Below are 13,602 nucleotides of genomic sequence, written 5' to 3' on the forward strand. Positions count from 1 at the left end.
TCTCTACTTCAAGTTACTTTTTATAATTTTTTTTTAAATAATTTTAATCTATTAATATTAAAAATAATTTTTTTAAAAAATAACTATTATCACCTGCTCACTCGACATTAAACAAATAAGCAAAGCAAGTGAGCGTCTAATTTTGAAAAGTTGACGTCGGTTTCACATTCAAGTCATTGTCCTAGCTATTAATATAGAACGAAATGTCAAACCAAATGGAATTGTGACTTTATTATCTATATACATACTACACAAAAGAAGGGAAAGTATTTTAGAGTTTTTATTTATTAAACGTAGAATAAATAAAATCAAATTGGCAAATGGTTTAAAACAAACCACAAATTTATTAAATTAAAAAATAATTAATAAATTTCAAAATCACTAAAAATCAAACACCTAAAATTCTTTTAAATGCTCAAAAGTCATATTTAAAAAGAGTCAACACCATGGACTCCTAAGTGGTGAATAAACCACATTGGTATAAACATATTAAAATGCAATGAATGGAGAAATATTCCTCATCAAAATACACACACGAGTTTGGAATTCAATTTAAATTAAAAATAATTCAAAATCCACACACATCAAGTAGAACAAATCGTTTCAGTTTAAAATTATTTGAAAACTCAAAACACAGTGAATGGAGAAATGATACGCGTCTATTCTATGTTTATTTGTTGAAAACTAATTTTTTTTAAAATAGTTTTTTTTTAGAAAATAAATTCTTGAAAAATAAATTATTTTCTGATGTTTAGCAGTGTCATGAAAAATAAATTAAAAAACATTTTTCAGTGTTTGGCTATGTCATGAAAAATAAGCTGAAAAATAACTTATTAATATTTTATTTTATTTTTCAAGTTTATTAAAAGAATGAAAAACAAATGGAGTATGCAAAAACTTGAAGATAAAAAGAATACAACCTAATTTAAAGCCTTACTCTAATACCAACTCATGTGAAATTTGTGAATATAAAGATTTAAAAACTCATAATCAAATTGGCTCTTTCCCAAAAAAACTAAGATAATGTTTGAAATTGAGTTTGACACAACAATAATATGTACCAAGACACCAAAATTGTATGTAACCAAGCCTTCACCCAATGCCTATAAGAGACACGAATGAGAAGTATACAAGATTTTATGAAGCTTGGTTAATTCTTTGATAATTTAAAATAGTGAAAAACCAAAAGCTATAAGTAAAACCTTTCATACACAATAATAATTACTCGAAATCAAAGTTTGTCCCTAAAATAATCTAAATACAAGCTAAAAATAATAATAAAATAGGAAAAAGAATCATAAAACAAAACTAATACAATTCTTATAAATAACTTATGAACCTTATCGTAAAACCTTCTTGAAGTCCAATTACCCTAGAATTTTAACTCAATATAGAATAATAATATCTCTAGAAATTTCTAGTAAAATTCCAACCCGACTTAATGGTCAAATAAAAATTAGGCATGTTATAGTAAGACCGTGCATTATAAAAAAAAAAAAATCTCTAACTACCGAAACTATTCGCCTATAAAGTAGATGAATCATGTTTCTCTTATGCATGAATTAAATTTCCTAAGATCTAATTGTAACTTGTTAATGTTGTCTCCTTAAAATCCACATTGACCTAAATATTATAAATAACCTCATTAAATGTGTTTTTAAGTTTTTTTTGCCATTGATATTATAATTTTCCTAGTTAGAACTTATAATAGATCTAGAGTAATTAATATAATATCATAAAATTACTCTCGTGCATATATAATCGATTATAAGATGATGAAACAGACAAGTTCCTTTAGTATCGCATGATAAATGGCCCGTAAGTCATGAAGAATGCAATTTTATTTTATTTTTACTCATGTTATTTCAAAGAATAAATTACAATGACACATATGATTAGGGGTGATAAAAAAAACCAAACAAATGATTAAACTGAGAAAATAAAAAAAAATAACCAAGAAAACTAAACTGAAAAAAACCGAATTAACCAATTAAAAAATCACAAAAAATTCCGGTTCGGTTTAGTTTTGGTTTCCATAGTCTAAAACCGATTGAATCGAAACGGTTCAATTAGGTCAGCACTTAAAAAAAAAAAAGTATAAATAAGATGTTTTTTTAACTCTAAACCTAAATTAGCATTTTTCTGTAAACAAAACCAGCCTCCCCCTCCCTTTGCTCTCTACATCTTTCATCTCCCTTTGCTCTTTGTATCTTTACTTTTTTATTCTTCTTCATGCTTCACAATTGTTATTTATTAAGCTCATGTTCTATGCTCTTTCTATCAAAGGCATGCCCTTTTTACTTTTGCAGTTTTGCTTTTAATTGTTTTATTCCTCCTATAAAAGGCACACCCCTCTTTATTTTTGCTTTTAATTTTCTTTTTTATCCTTCTTCTTTCTATTTCTCAAATAATCCTATATTTATTATATAATTTTTCATGCACATATAACCAAAAAAGATTATTATGTTGAATTAGTAAAAAGCTTTTCTATACTTTCCTTGATGTTGGTATTGTGAGGACAATTCAAAATCAAGTTTGGCACTTGATGGATGTTAGGGAGATGAGGATCTATGTAAACTATCCTTTTAATCTTCCTTTTTGTTTTTTTTTTTTCCTGTCAAATGACCTCTGTTCTTTCCTTTTGTTTTGTTATGCATGCCCAACCATTTTAAGAAAAAACCAGGTTGAGAAAGCCAAGATTTCTCAGAAAATAAGCATAGATCTATGAAATCAGAAACAAGACGAAAATAGAATTTCTAAAAAATATATGGTCAGTTAAAAAACTTAGAATAAAAACTCAATTGAAATAATTTCGGTTTAAATTTGTTTGGAAGGGAAAGAAATTGAACCGAACCGAACCGAATATGGTTGGTTCGAATTAGTTTTCGGTTTAGTTTGGTTTAAAAACTTGAAAAAAAATTAATTTTAATTTGATTATTTATCTTGATTTAAAACCGGACCGAATCAGAAATCCCTATATATAACGGCATCCATCAAAACCATTTCTAGCTAGACAAATGAAAACGGGAAGAAATCTGCAAATTAATTCCAATGCCCCTCATCCTTTTGTAGTTTCTGAAATCAAAATATTATGTTTATAGTTAATAATAACGAGAATGCTATCAAAAGGAAGAAAAAAAAAGGGGGAGAGTGGAGTGAAGAGTGATTGAATTATTGTTGTTATATTTTACTTGTAAAGGAATTTAAATTTTGTGGTAATTGTATCTAATCAAGCCTTTTATTTTATTTAAATAATATATATTTTTTATTTATTTTAATTTTTATATTAACTTGATTGAATTTAGATTAGATTAATTAAGCGAACTAAATTATTAAAAAACTAATTAGAATAATTTAATTTTTTTTATTATTATAAGTGTTTCTTGTATTCATATTTTTTAAAAAATTAATTTTTTTATTAAAAAATAATTTTTTAATACTTTGGATCGTTTTAATATATTAATTTTAAATATAATTTTTTAAAAATAAAAAAAAATATTATTTTAATATATTTTTATATAAAAAATACTTTAAAAATTAATCATAACCATTCCAAGCAGACGAATTAGGTTATCGGGTTTAACATTGTGAAATTGGAGATCTTAGGACCTTTTAAAAAATAAATAAAAAAATACTACTCCTAAACGTTACGTTTTGTAGAACCCTAATTTCAAATTTCATCTGCTATAAATACACAACATTCTCTCTTCAGCCACCAAATCGCAAATTCCTCTTCTATCTCCAAACACAAAAATATCTTCCCCAATCTCCTTTACCTTGTCAAGTTGTCCTAAAAGTTTTGTTCAATTTCAATCACTAAAGCATCTTTAACTATAATTCTCTGTGATTTAACTTACGCTATATCACATAGAATAAGAAATGATGCAAAATCAACCTGGTACTTATTGGACAAGCAGATTTCAAGTTTTTCAGAATTCTAGCTTTTTCTCGTGAGTCCCATATTTTATTTTCACATCTTATATGCTCCCTTTTGTTTAATTTGATTTCTTTCCGTTGTCATTGTTTCTTTCTGTAAGATTGAGACTTTAGAGGTTTTGGGGTTTCTATTTTTGATCAAATTCCCAAACACCCTTTTGTTTAATCTGATTGAATCAGTTTTATAGTTTAATTTGTGGAAGATTGCTCATTGATGATTCATTTTGCTTTAACCACACTGAAAGACAGACTTGAGAGATTTTGGGTGTTTAAAAAATCTTCCTTTTCTTTAATTCAAAGAAGACCACTGTTTGTTTTGTTTGATGGCTGCTTGATGATTCTCTTTTCTATGAGAGTGGAGGTTGTTTTATAATCTCTCTTTTTATAGAGGAAAGAAGAGGACTTTTGTCAAGCATTACAAACAAGTTTTTCTTTGGCTTAAACAAAATGAGTATTGTCCCTTCTCTTGAGTCTCTCATGTGGACAACTTTGGCCTTTATCTGAGAGCGATCGGTTCTTTTAATAGTTTTTGGTTCTTAAGTTCGGTGGATTCATAAACAGTGTTTGTGGTTTTTGAAAAATTGATGCATATTGAAGCGTAGCTCTTGAAATTTATCTTCATGCAATTTTATGAGCAAGTTTCATCCTTCTAAGTTCTTATGAGCAAGTTTCATCTTCTAAGTTCTTATGAGCAAGTCTCTGAAAAGTCATATTCAAGTTTAGTTTTTGCATTAAAAAGCATGAGATTAAGCAACCAGTTTTATTTACATTTGCAGAAAGTTTTTGAATGAGATCAGTTTGCTTTTTAAAAGAACAATTGAAGACATCAATTTGCTTGAATTAAATTTCAATAATGTAGAGTTCTTCATATAAATGAAATAAAGTTCTCAATTCGTTCCCTAAAATGTGTTTCTCTCCTCCAAACTTTTACCCCTGCTTGTGGAAGTTAGATCAACAGTGATCTTAACTTGATGTGCCTTTGTGATGCATACAGGAGATGTTTTCATTTGTGATGCCTTTAACTGGGTTTTGAAGGCTAAAATAAGCTGTATTTTATACTGACCATTCAACTGATTTGATTTTTTAGCTACTTCATTTTAAGTTCATTGTTTGACAATGGAAAGCTTTCGTAAAGTATCTATTAGCTACATGTATATCTAATAGGTCTCTCCATCAAAAACCTAATGTAGATGCATAAGCCCCTTTACCTTTATAGGGTTTCAGCTCTTTGTATTCTCTCATCTGTTGTTGATTCATCAATCAAGGAGAAGGCTTTGGTGCTGTAGATGGAGGACCTGAGAACAGGGTGGAAAAGAACTTTTCTGCCAGTATTTCATTTGCTTTATCAGAAGGATGGAATGCATCCCAGAACACATAATCTGTGCGTTTGCTGCATAGTTTCGAGTTTGGCAAGCATAAACCTCCTATGTTGGTATCCACGTTGCAACATGAAGTGTTGGAGACCTTGAAGCCCGAAAAAAAAAAGAATTGTTTAAGAAATGAGCTAGTTTAAGCATCTGTAGGATTATTGATTAAAAGATGGTTGAACTTGCCATAAGCAGTTGGATTTTCAATTAAGTCCAAAACATCTCCATATGTATCTGCAAATGTGAATTTAGCATTTGGGAATCGGTGGTTTAAAGTGGCTATCAGATTCTTAACTCCGGAGTTGAATTCCAACACCCATTCATTTACTCTCTTTAAGCACAGCCGTGTCTTTGATTTCACCCTCTGAGATGGAATGCAACCAAGTGGACCGAGGCCATGGAAGGCCACCATTCTGGCACCCAGTTGGTATAGCCTCTGGCATGAGCAAGCTCCATGATATATGGTTTATTGTGAGAAAATTGTTTATAAAACACCAAAAAAACAACAGCCGTACGAAAAGAGAACGCAAGAAATTGCTTAATTCACCGTAAGCTGTTTGTCCAAGGTAGAAATAAGGAGTTCTCCAAACTCTTCAGGTGTGTACTGTTGACCGTCTGCTAAAAATGGCTGCAAATAATTGTTAATATAGTCATTGCTGCCTGCACCCAAAAGATAATGGTTAATCCTTGGCGCAGCTGAAGTGGCAGAATCACTGATGCATTTACTTGTAAAAACAAGCCTACCAATTCCAATGAAGAACATGGCCTCATTGCAAAGCTTGTTGGCAGCATCTTCACCTATTTTAGTCGTGATTGATTCCTTGGTCTTTTTAAAGCAGTCTATTTGATCATCAAAGGATAATCTCTGAATCTGCATTACAGAAATTAACATGGCCAAAGGAAAAGAAAGATGAATATCAAGTAAATATAATGCAATTACAGTAAGCTCTGCCAAGAAATTCACAGAAAATAGATTCTTCTGCAAAGAAAAAAACATACAAAATACAAGCCCGTGTCGTTAAGAATTCCTGCTCCACCAGATGCATAGTTGACCCCCGTAAGTAATGCATCATCATTCTTTGACAAAGAAAGGTAAGGTGGTGGTGGTGGAATCTCAAGTTTTGCAGCTTCAAATCCCACAAAAATTTGAGAAAAAAAAAAAAAAACAGTCAGTCCAATGAGCATGGATGCTTATAACTACGACTTCAAATTTTGATTTGTAACATAACTAGTAGCAGTATTACAGATTATATCACCAATAGTCCTCCCATTTGTGAACCTTCCGGTTGCCTTTCCACCGGCATAATCGACTCCATACCACGGATAATCAGACCTTGCAAGGGAATATTGAAGATAATTGTTGTTTCCAACATCGGTCAACGAGTCGCCAAAAATAAATGTGACGAGTGAAGCAGCCGAAACCCATGTTGTTGCCTTCGCCGCAAGAATGAATGCAGCCAAAGCCAGCCCTTGTATCGCCATTGTCAGCCAATCTCCACTTGCTTGCGCTTGCCCCAGGAGAAGAGAATCGATGGCTTGGATTTATACTGCGTTTAGTGCCATATTTATGGCGTTTTAGTCATGCCTAGTTACTCAAGTTTGCAAATATTAGGTGATTAATTTCATAACCATATGAGATACTCCGTGGGTAGAAGATCTCTAATTAGCAAGTTTACAAGTTTTGTGGGTGGTTGCTGGCCTCTTCTAGCAGTTGGCCTACTCATCTTGCTGAGTACACTTGGTTTTGTTAGGTTTTTGCCTTTGGTACCAATGACAATGTTCACTGATTCACTCGACTAAACACTTCAAGAAACATCACAGGCATGCTTCCCTTTTTCATGCAAATATACAGTACACTGAGCCGGGATGCCAAGCAGAATTGGTCTTAGCAGTAGCTGAACAAATTACAACAAATAGCTCAGTGTGCTACTGTTCACTCTTTTAATGTGATTGCTATAAATTAAAGCAATGTAATGGCCAAATTAACATTGACAAAGAAACTACTTTTTCATGAGATATATTTTGCATTGAAAAAATAATTTGAGATAAAATGATCCATTTGAGTTTTTTGAGCTATAATATAGATATTGATTTGTCTTTTAGAACATAAAATTTTAATCTTTGAATTAGAAGCTTCTTTTGTCTTTTTTTTTTAAATAAACAATAAAGATACAATAATGCTCTTGGGGAGGAAATATACATGTATAAAGGGGCTTCTTCGTCTTTTGCTTTTATTGAAACAAGTCAAATACCATGTCAGACTCAGGCGCTTAGGTTTGACATAGTTGTCAGGCTTATAGGTCTAGCATAATTGCCAGACTCAGGCGTGCCACTTTGACTTGGCAATCTTTCACAAAGGGCAATTAAATAAAGCTTTATAATTGCCACAAAAATAATACGAAGTTGGTTGAGACTTTAGGACTCCACCTAGGTATTTATTGTATTGCTGAATAAAAAAGTAAAAACAAAATCTGTAAACGATAAATGAAAGATAATAAAGAGACTTTTGAGTATAGATCGAAGACAAAAGCCAAGTCTCAGATCCAGGCACTTAGGTCTGGCATGGTTGCCAGACCCACGCGTTTTGGATCTGAAAATATTTGGGTTAATGGCTTCTTTTTTCGTTTCAAAAAAAAAAAAAAAAAACAGTGAAGATTCAACCATACCTTTGAAGGGGGGAATATGGATGTGTTGAGGGGCTTATTTGTCCTTTTCTTTTATTGAAACAGTTCAAATATAAAATTACTTTTGAGTTTCAACAAAAACAAGCCTATATGCAGGGGTATTTTCATCGTTTCCTTATGGTTTTATTGTAAATATCATGTGGGGTCATGAGTAATTGGTATTTGTATGTATATAAATTACCTTGGGCATTTAGGTTTAGCATGGTTGCCAGACTAAAGGTATTTGAATTTGGTAGTTAGCCAAGCCTATGGTAGCGTGAGTCTGACATGTTTGCCAAACCTAAAATATTTGGACCTTGCAGGTTGCCAAGTCTAACTTAAATATTAAAACATTCACAAATATAACTTCCAACTGCTATTACAATAATCATTTATATTGTTTACAAATCGACCCGCAGCAATGCATGAGCTATCTATCTAGTCTTTACAAAATAGTGTCTAAAGTTGCAAGTATTTCTCTAATGAACCATTAATAATCACCTAGACCATTAATAATTCTTTTTAACAAAATTGTGAATTTCATTCTTCTTCTGTCAAACGTCATTTTGAGTTAAAATTGACTTAAAAATATAGAGCTTAGAAGTTGATAATAACTAGAGAACTTTAGACAAGTATAAGGGAAAATCAAGTTTTTACATTGTATCATCTTGGAACAACTTGTTGGGATTCTCATTTTAGTTCAATAAAAATTTAATTGAGTTATTTGGAATAATAAGAACAATGCTTTCAAAGATTTATGAAAATGAACCAAACTCTGATTTTTGCGTTGATGCTTTTAAATATTATCTTTCCATGACATCTTTTGACTTTGTCCTTATCTTACTTTTGATGAACAATGTTACAAGAGTTACTGAAGTTTTTTTCCAGCTGCTCTAAAGAAAAGATTAAGATATTATAAATGTCTTCAATTTTGTTTCACATGCAAAATTTCAACTTTAAAGTTTGAGGAATAGCGGTTGGGATGATCTATTTGAAAGTTTGGTATCATTTTGTGAACAATATGATGTTGAGATTACTAATATGGGTGCTCCTTACAAGGTTGGCACAAGTCGTTCTTGTCAACAAATAAATTATATTTCAGTCGATATATTTAATACTATAATAGACTTTCAATTGATGGAGTTAAATCATAGATTTCCAAAAAATATAGTAGAGTTGCTTTATCTTAGCTTAGTATTAGATCCTTCGCATGCATTGACAACATTTAAAGTTCATGATATATGTAAGTTTGTTGAGAGAGTATATTTTGAAGATTTCACTCCTATGGATTTACATAATTTAAAAATACATTTGGAAAATTATAAATTGTCAATGGATCATCCGAACTTTCAAAATATTGATTTTCTTTTTATATTGCATCATCGATTAGTTAACACAAACTTGAAAAATAATTGACTTGATTAGTAGACTAATTCGATTGGTACTAAGTCTTCTTGTTTCTATATCAACAACGGAACAAGTCTTTATATCTATTAAGTTTATTAAAAATCTACTTTGAAACAAGATAAACGATGCGTTTCTTGCTAATTATATGATATTCTATATAGATAAAAACTTTACAACTAGTATAAATAATGAATCGATAATTGAAAAATTTTATTCATGTGGGGCATAGCTTGAGATTGGCTACCATTTTTAATATAGTTACTTATATATATATATATATATATATATATATATAATTAAAGAGTTTCGACAGTGAAAAAGGTATTACAAGGATGTGACTTCATGAATACTACACGAAAAGGTAATGCATGACCTGAACAAAAAGCAAAAACTTTACCTTGGATCACTTATAAAAAAAGTTGTTAAGAAGATGTAAATATTTTTAAAGATGTGAAAAACATGAGATTCAAGTTATTTGCTTTGGTTGAGATTAATAAACCCTTATAATTTCAATAACTTGTGTGGTGCTTGATATAGTGATAAATTTTGAAATGTTTTGAAAAAAAAAAATAGATATATAACATCTTATTCTTTAGAAAAAAAAAAATCTTATTTAAAAAGTCGTAATCTAATATTATGATTAATAGAAATCCTAACTAGTCAATAGAAGAGGAAAGGGATGAATAATGGGTTTAAAATGGTGCCATTTTCTCCATTAAAATGGTTATCTTCAATTTACCCCTTGAAGCTCTGACATTTAGCAATTGAGCTCTTATTCATGGAATTTTTTTTTCTTTTTAATTTCACCCCTAGATCAATATAATTGGACCTCTAAATTTCAGCTTCACTTACGAAATAGTTGTTAGTTTCAAATTTCATTAAGTTAAACTCCTCAATTTTTAATTCTTTTAAAATACACAAGTTTTTCAAAAATAATCTTATTCTAAGCAACTTACCCGTTAATTAAGGAAATCTATGATTTGGAGTCTATTTCAGCTCGGTAGTAATTTGAATTGAAAAGGATAATTTACAAGCCAAATCTAATTGACTCGGTGACTTGACCTACAAACTTGTCGATCTATCAGAGGTCTTGACCCAGCGGTTGAAGGGACTTGTTCCCTTCCTCTGCATCCTGGGTTCAAACCTCACCATGTACGCCTGTCACTCCCGTGATGCCTTACATGCTCACTGGGTTTGCAGGATGTTCAGTGAGCCGTGAGATTAGTCGTGGTACGCGCAAGCTGACCCGGACACCCATATAAATAAAAATAAAAAAAAAAAAACTCACATGCAATCTTTTATTTTTTTCGCTTTCTTAAAAAATACAGTGTCGTCCCAACATTTCTTTTATATTAAAAAAATTAGATCTGACACACGTGGGAGGTTAGAGAAGTGATAATATTTTAACTCGGAAATGCAGTAGAGTCTTTCCTTCGCAACGCGTATGAATCATCACGGAAGAAATGAAGAGTCCTACTCGCGAAAGACACGTCGTTGACGCGCCTCGACAAAATCCAACTCACAATAATTTCACAAGAACACGCACAAGAAAAATGACTCGTTGGAACAGAGAATCTTGTCCGAAATATCTCACTCCCATGTTTTGTGTCCGATTTTTGTTGGTATTTCAACTTCCTTTTCTTTTCTTTTTAATATTCGAAATTCCATGAATGAATTCAAAATCAATGAGAATCCTATAAACATTTTTGCTATCTTTTTTTTTTTTATTTGACGATAAAGATATTTTATACACGCATGACTTAGATTAAATCTCTCTTTTAATGATTTTTAAGGATACACCTTTATATTTGACCTAATGCATTTAAAGGAATTTAATAAAAATCTTATAATATTGATCTCAAAATTTAAATATAAAAAACCCCCTTGACAATTCGTTGAAAATATCTAGCTAATATAATTATATAAACAAGAATATTTAAAATAAAATTGTTTTCACTCAATTAAATGAGAAGATGGAATCTTACATGTCTTACCACCCATATTAAACTAATATTTTTATTAGTTAAAATAACCACACATTAATTGAAATTAAAGTTTTCAAATCAAACCAATAATTGTGTGTTTTTGGTATCAAACAAGAGGCCGATGACACGTTTAATTAATTTCTAGCATGTTCACGTTCTAAATAGTGTTTAAAGTTAGAATGTCTGAAATAATAGTAATGATTGCTTTTATTTTTTGTTTTGAAATATATTAAAATAACATATTTTTTTTAATTTTTAAAATTTATTTTTGATATTAATATATTAAAATTTTTTAAAAATATAAAAAATAATTAAAAAAAAAAGAAGTTTTGAAAATCAAATGAAAAGGGATGCACAAGTCAAGACACTATAAGCGAGGATAATTTATGATAAATTGTTAATTATAATTTTTTTTTTTTATCATAATAGAAGAATTGAACCCAAATTTAATATACTTGAAGTACTCCAAGGATATGTTATCACCTCAACTATCACTCATAAGAAAAAAAAAAGTCATAATTTATTTATGGTAGATGAGACTCTTAAAAAACAACTTTTGTGCGGAAATAAATTTACGTGTCCATTTCCTGTTTTTATTTGCTTGTTTTTAATGTCCAACAAATTATTGATAAATATCACATTGATTCTATATATATATATATACTAGACACTTGACCCGCGCGATGCCACGGGTCATTTTTTTTGCATAAAAAATATTAAAACAAATAAAAATTTAAAAATCTTGGGTTTTTCTGCAAAGTTATACCCAAGAAACTTGGGTTTGGCTGCAACGTTTGACCTAAAAGTAATATTTATAATACTAATAATAAAATTAAACTTGCATGACCCAAGTTTAAGTGAGCCTGGCTGCAACACTGAACCCAAAAATATTGGATGTGGGTCTAAATATAAGGTCGTGTCATAAAAGTGTGATAATTAAATAGATTGATTAAAAAAAAACAAAGAAAAAAAAATCATTAGAAAGGAAAAAACTAATGAAGAAAAAGAAAAAAAATTGAATTAATTGGGTTGACCCTTTAAACCAGGTTATCCCGTAAAACCTGGGATTCACATCATGAAAGTTTGATAACTAAATAGAAAAACAAATGACGGGTTTACCCAGAATTAACTGGGTTAACCTATCAAACCAAGTTAACCTGTTAAGCCTAAGACACGTGTCATGAAAGTATGAAAGTCTGATAATTAAATAGAAAGAAAATTAACTTTAACAAACTAAACTAAATGAAAAAAATAATTTGTCAAATCAGGCTAACCCATCAAACCCGAGATCCGTATCATGAAAATCTGATAACTAAATAAATAAAAAAAAATAACATTAACAAACTAAATCAAACAAAAAAAATTCATTAAAAAAAATTAAAAAGAAAAAAAAAAGGAAAAAAATAGTTATATAGTATAATACAATACAATACAATATAATAATATTTATATTTATAATTATAATATAATATATTAATAAGTAAATATATTAGTAAAAGGCGTGACATGCCCGTGCGATGTCGCGGGCTCGTGGCATGCTTGTGCATTATTGTGGATTTGTGAAAAAAATCATATAAAAAAAATGTTACCATCCATGATATTTTAAAGGAAAAAACTACAAAGCTATATTCTTAACCAGCTCAATATTAAAAAAAAAAATCGACAAAAAAAAATTATAAAAAAAACACAAAAATGAAAAAAAGAAGATGACAATTTTGGAAGAAAAAAAAGCAAAAAGCAAATAATAAAAAAATGGAAAAAAAACATGTGGGGAAAGTTAAATCTAAATTTTCAACCAGCTAAATATTAAAATCATTTAAGAAAACACTGTAGCAATCTATAGTGTTTTGTGAGGAAATATACAACTATAATTCTCAACCAGCTCAATATTAAAAAAAAAAATCAATAAAGATAATTTTGACAAATATAAAAAAAAAACGAAAGGAAAAAAAAAAACATCCATGGAAACACTATAACAATCTAAAGTGTTTCATGAGAAAATCTACAGTTTTAATTTTTAACCAGCTCAATATCAAAAACAATAAAAACGACAAAGACCATTTAAAAAACAAACATAACAAAAAAAAGCATATGGGAAAACACTGTAGCAATCAATGATGTTTTAAGGGAAAAAAGCTAAATTGTTAGCAAGTTCAGTATGAAAAAAATAAATTTGACAAAAACATATTTGGAAAAAAAACATCGACAAAAAAAATATGTGGGGAAACACCGTAGCAAGACAAA

General features: G+C 29.7%; 1 protein-coding gene across 2 annotated transcripts; it reads right to left on the reverse strand.

Moving 5' to 3' along the window:
• Positions 1-4,286: 4,286 nt before the first annotated feature.
• LOC118049137 (GDSL esterase/lipase At5g37690) lies at positions 4,287-6,840 on the reverse strand. Of its 2 annotated transcripts, none has more exons than XM_073408967.1 (5): positions 6,533-6,840; positions 6,303-6,430; positions 6,048-6,174; positions 5,851-5,963; positions 4,287-5,739 (listed from the first exon to the last, which is right to left on the reverse strand). In XM_073408967.1, exons 1-5 carry the CDS (start codon positions 6,783-6,785, stop codon positions 5,446-5,448), a joined length of 915 nt encoding a protein of 304 aa, XP_073265068.1. In that variant the 5' UTR covers positions 6,786-6,840; the 3' UTR covers positions 4,287-5,445. The 2 variants fall into 2 exon arrangements, with proteins under 2 accessions (XP_073265068.1, XP_073265069.1); XM_073408968.1 differs by having other exon boundaries at positions 6,548-6,838.
• Positions 6,841-13,602: the final 6,762 nt, after the last annotated feature.

Source organism: Populus alba, chromosome 4 (assembly GCF_005239225.2).
Source record: "Populus alba chromosome 4, ASM523922v2, whole genome shotgun sequence".
In the NCBI taxonomy this organism is placed as follows: domain Eukaryota; kingdom Viridiplantae; phylum Streptophyta; class Magnoliopsida; order Malpighiales; family Salicaceae; genus Populus; species Populus alba.

Excerpts from the sequence above, each read along its gene's own strand:
- LOC118049137 (XM_073408967.1), bottom strand. The coding sequence starts at position 6,785 with ATGGCGATACAAGGGCTGGCTTTGGCTGCATTCATTCTTGCGGCGAAG. Across the intron at positions 6,431-6,532 it reads AATCTGTAATACTGCTACTA|CTGCAAAACTTGAGATTCCA; the intron begins GTTATGTTACAA and ends TGGGATTTGAAG. Across the intron at positions 6,175-6,302 it reads ACGACACGGGCTTGTATTTT|ATTCAGAGATTATCCTTTGA; the intron begins GTATGTTTTTTT and ends TCTGTAATGCAG.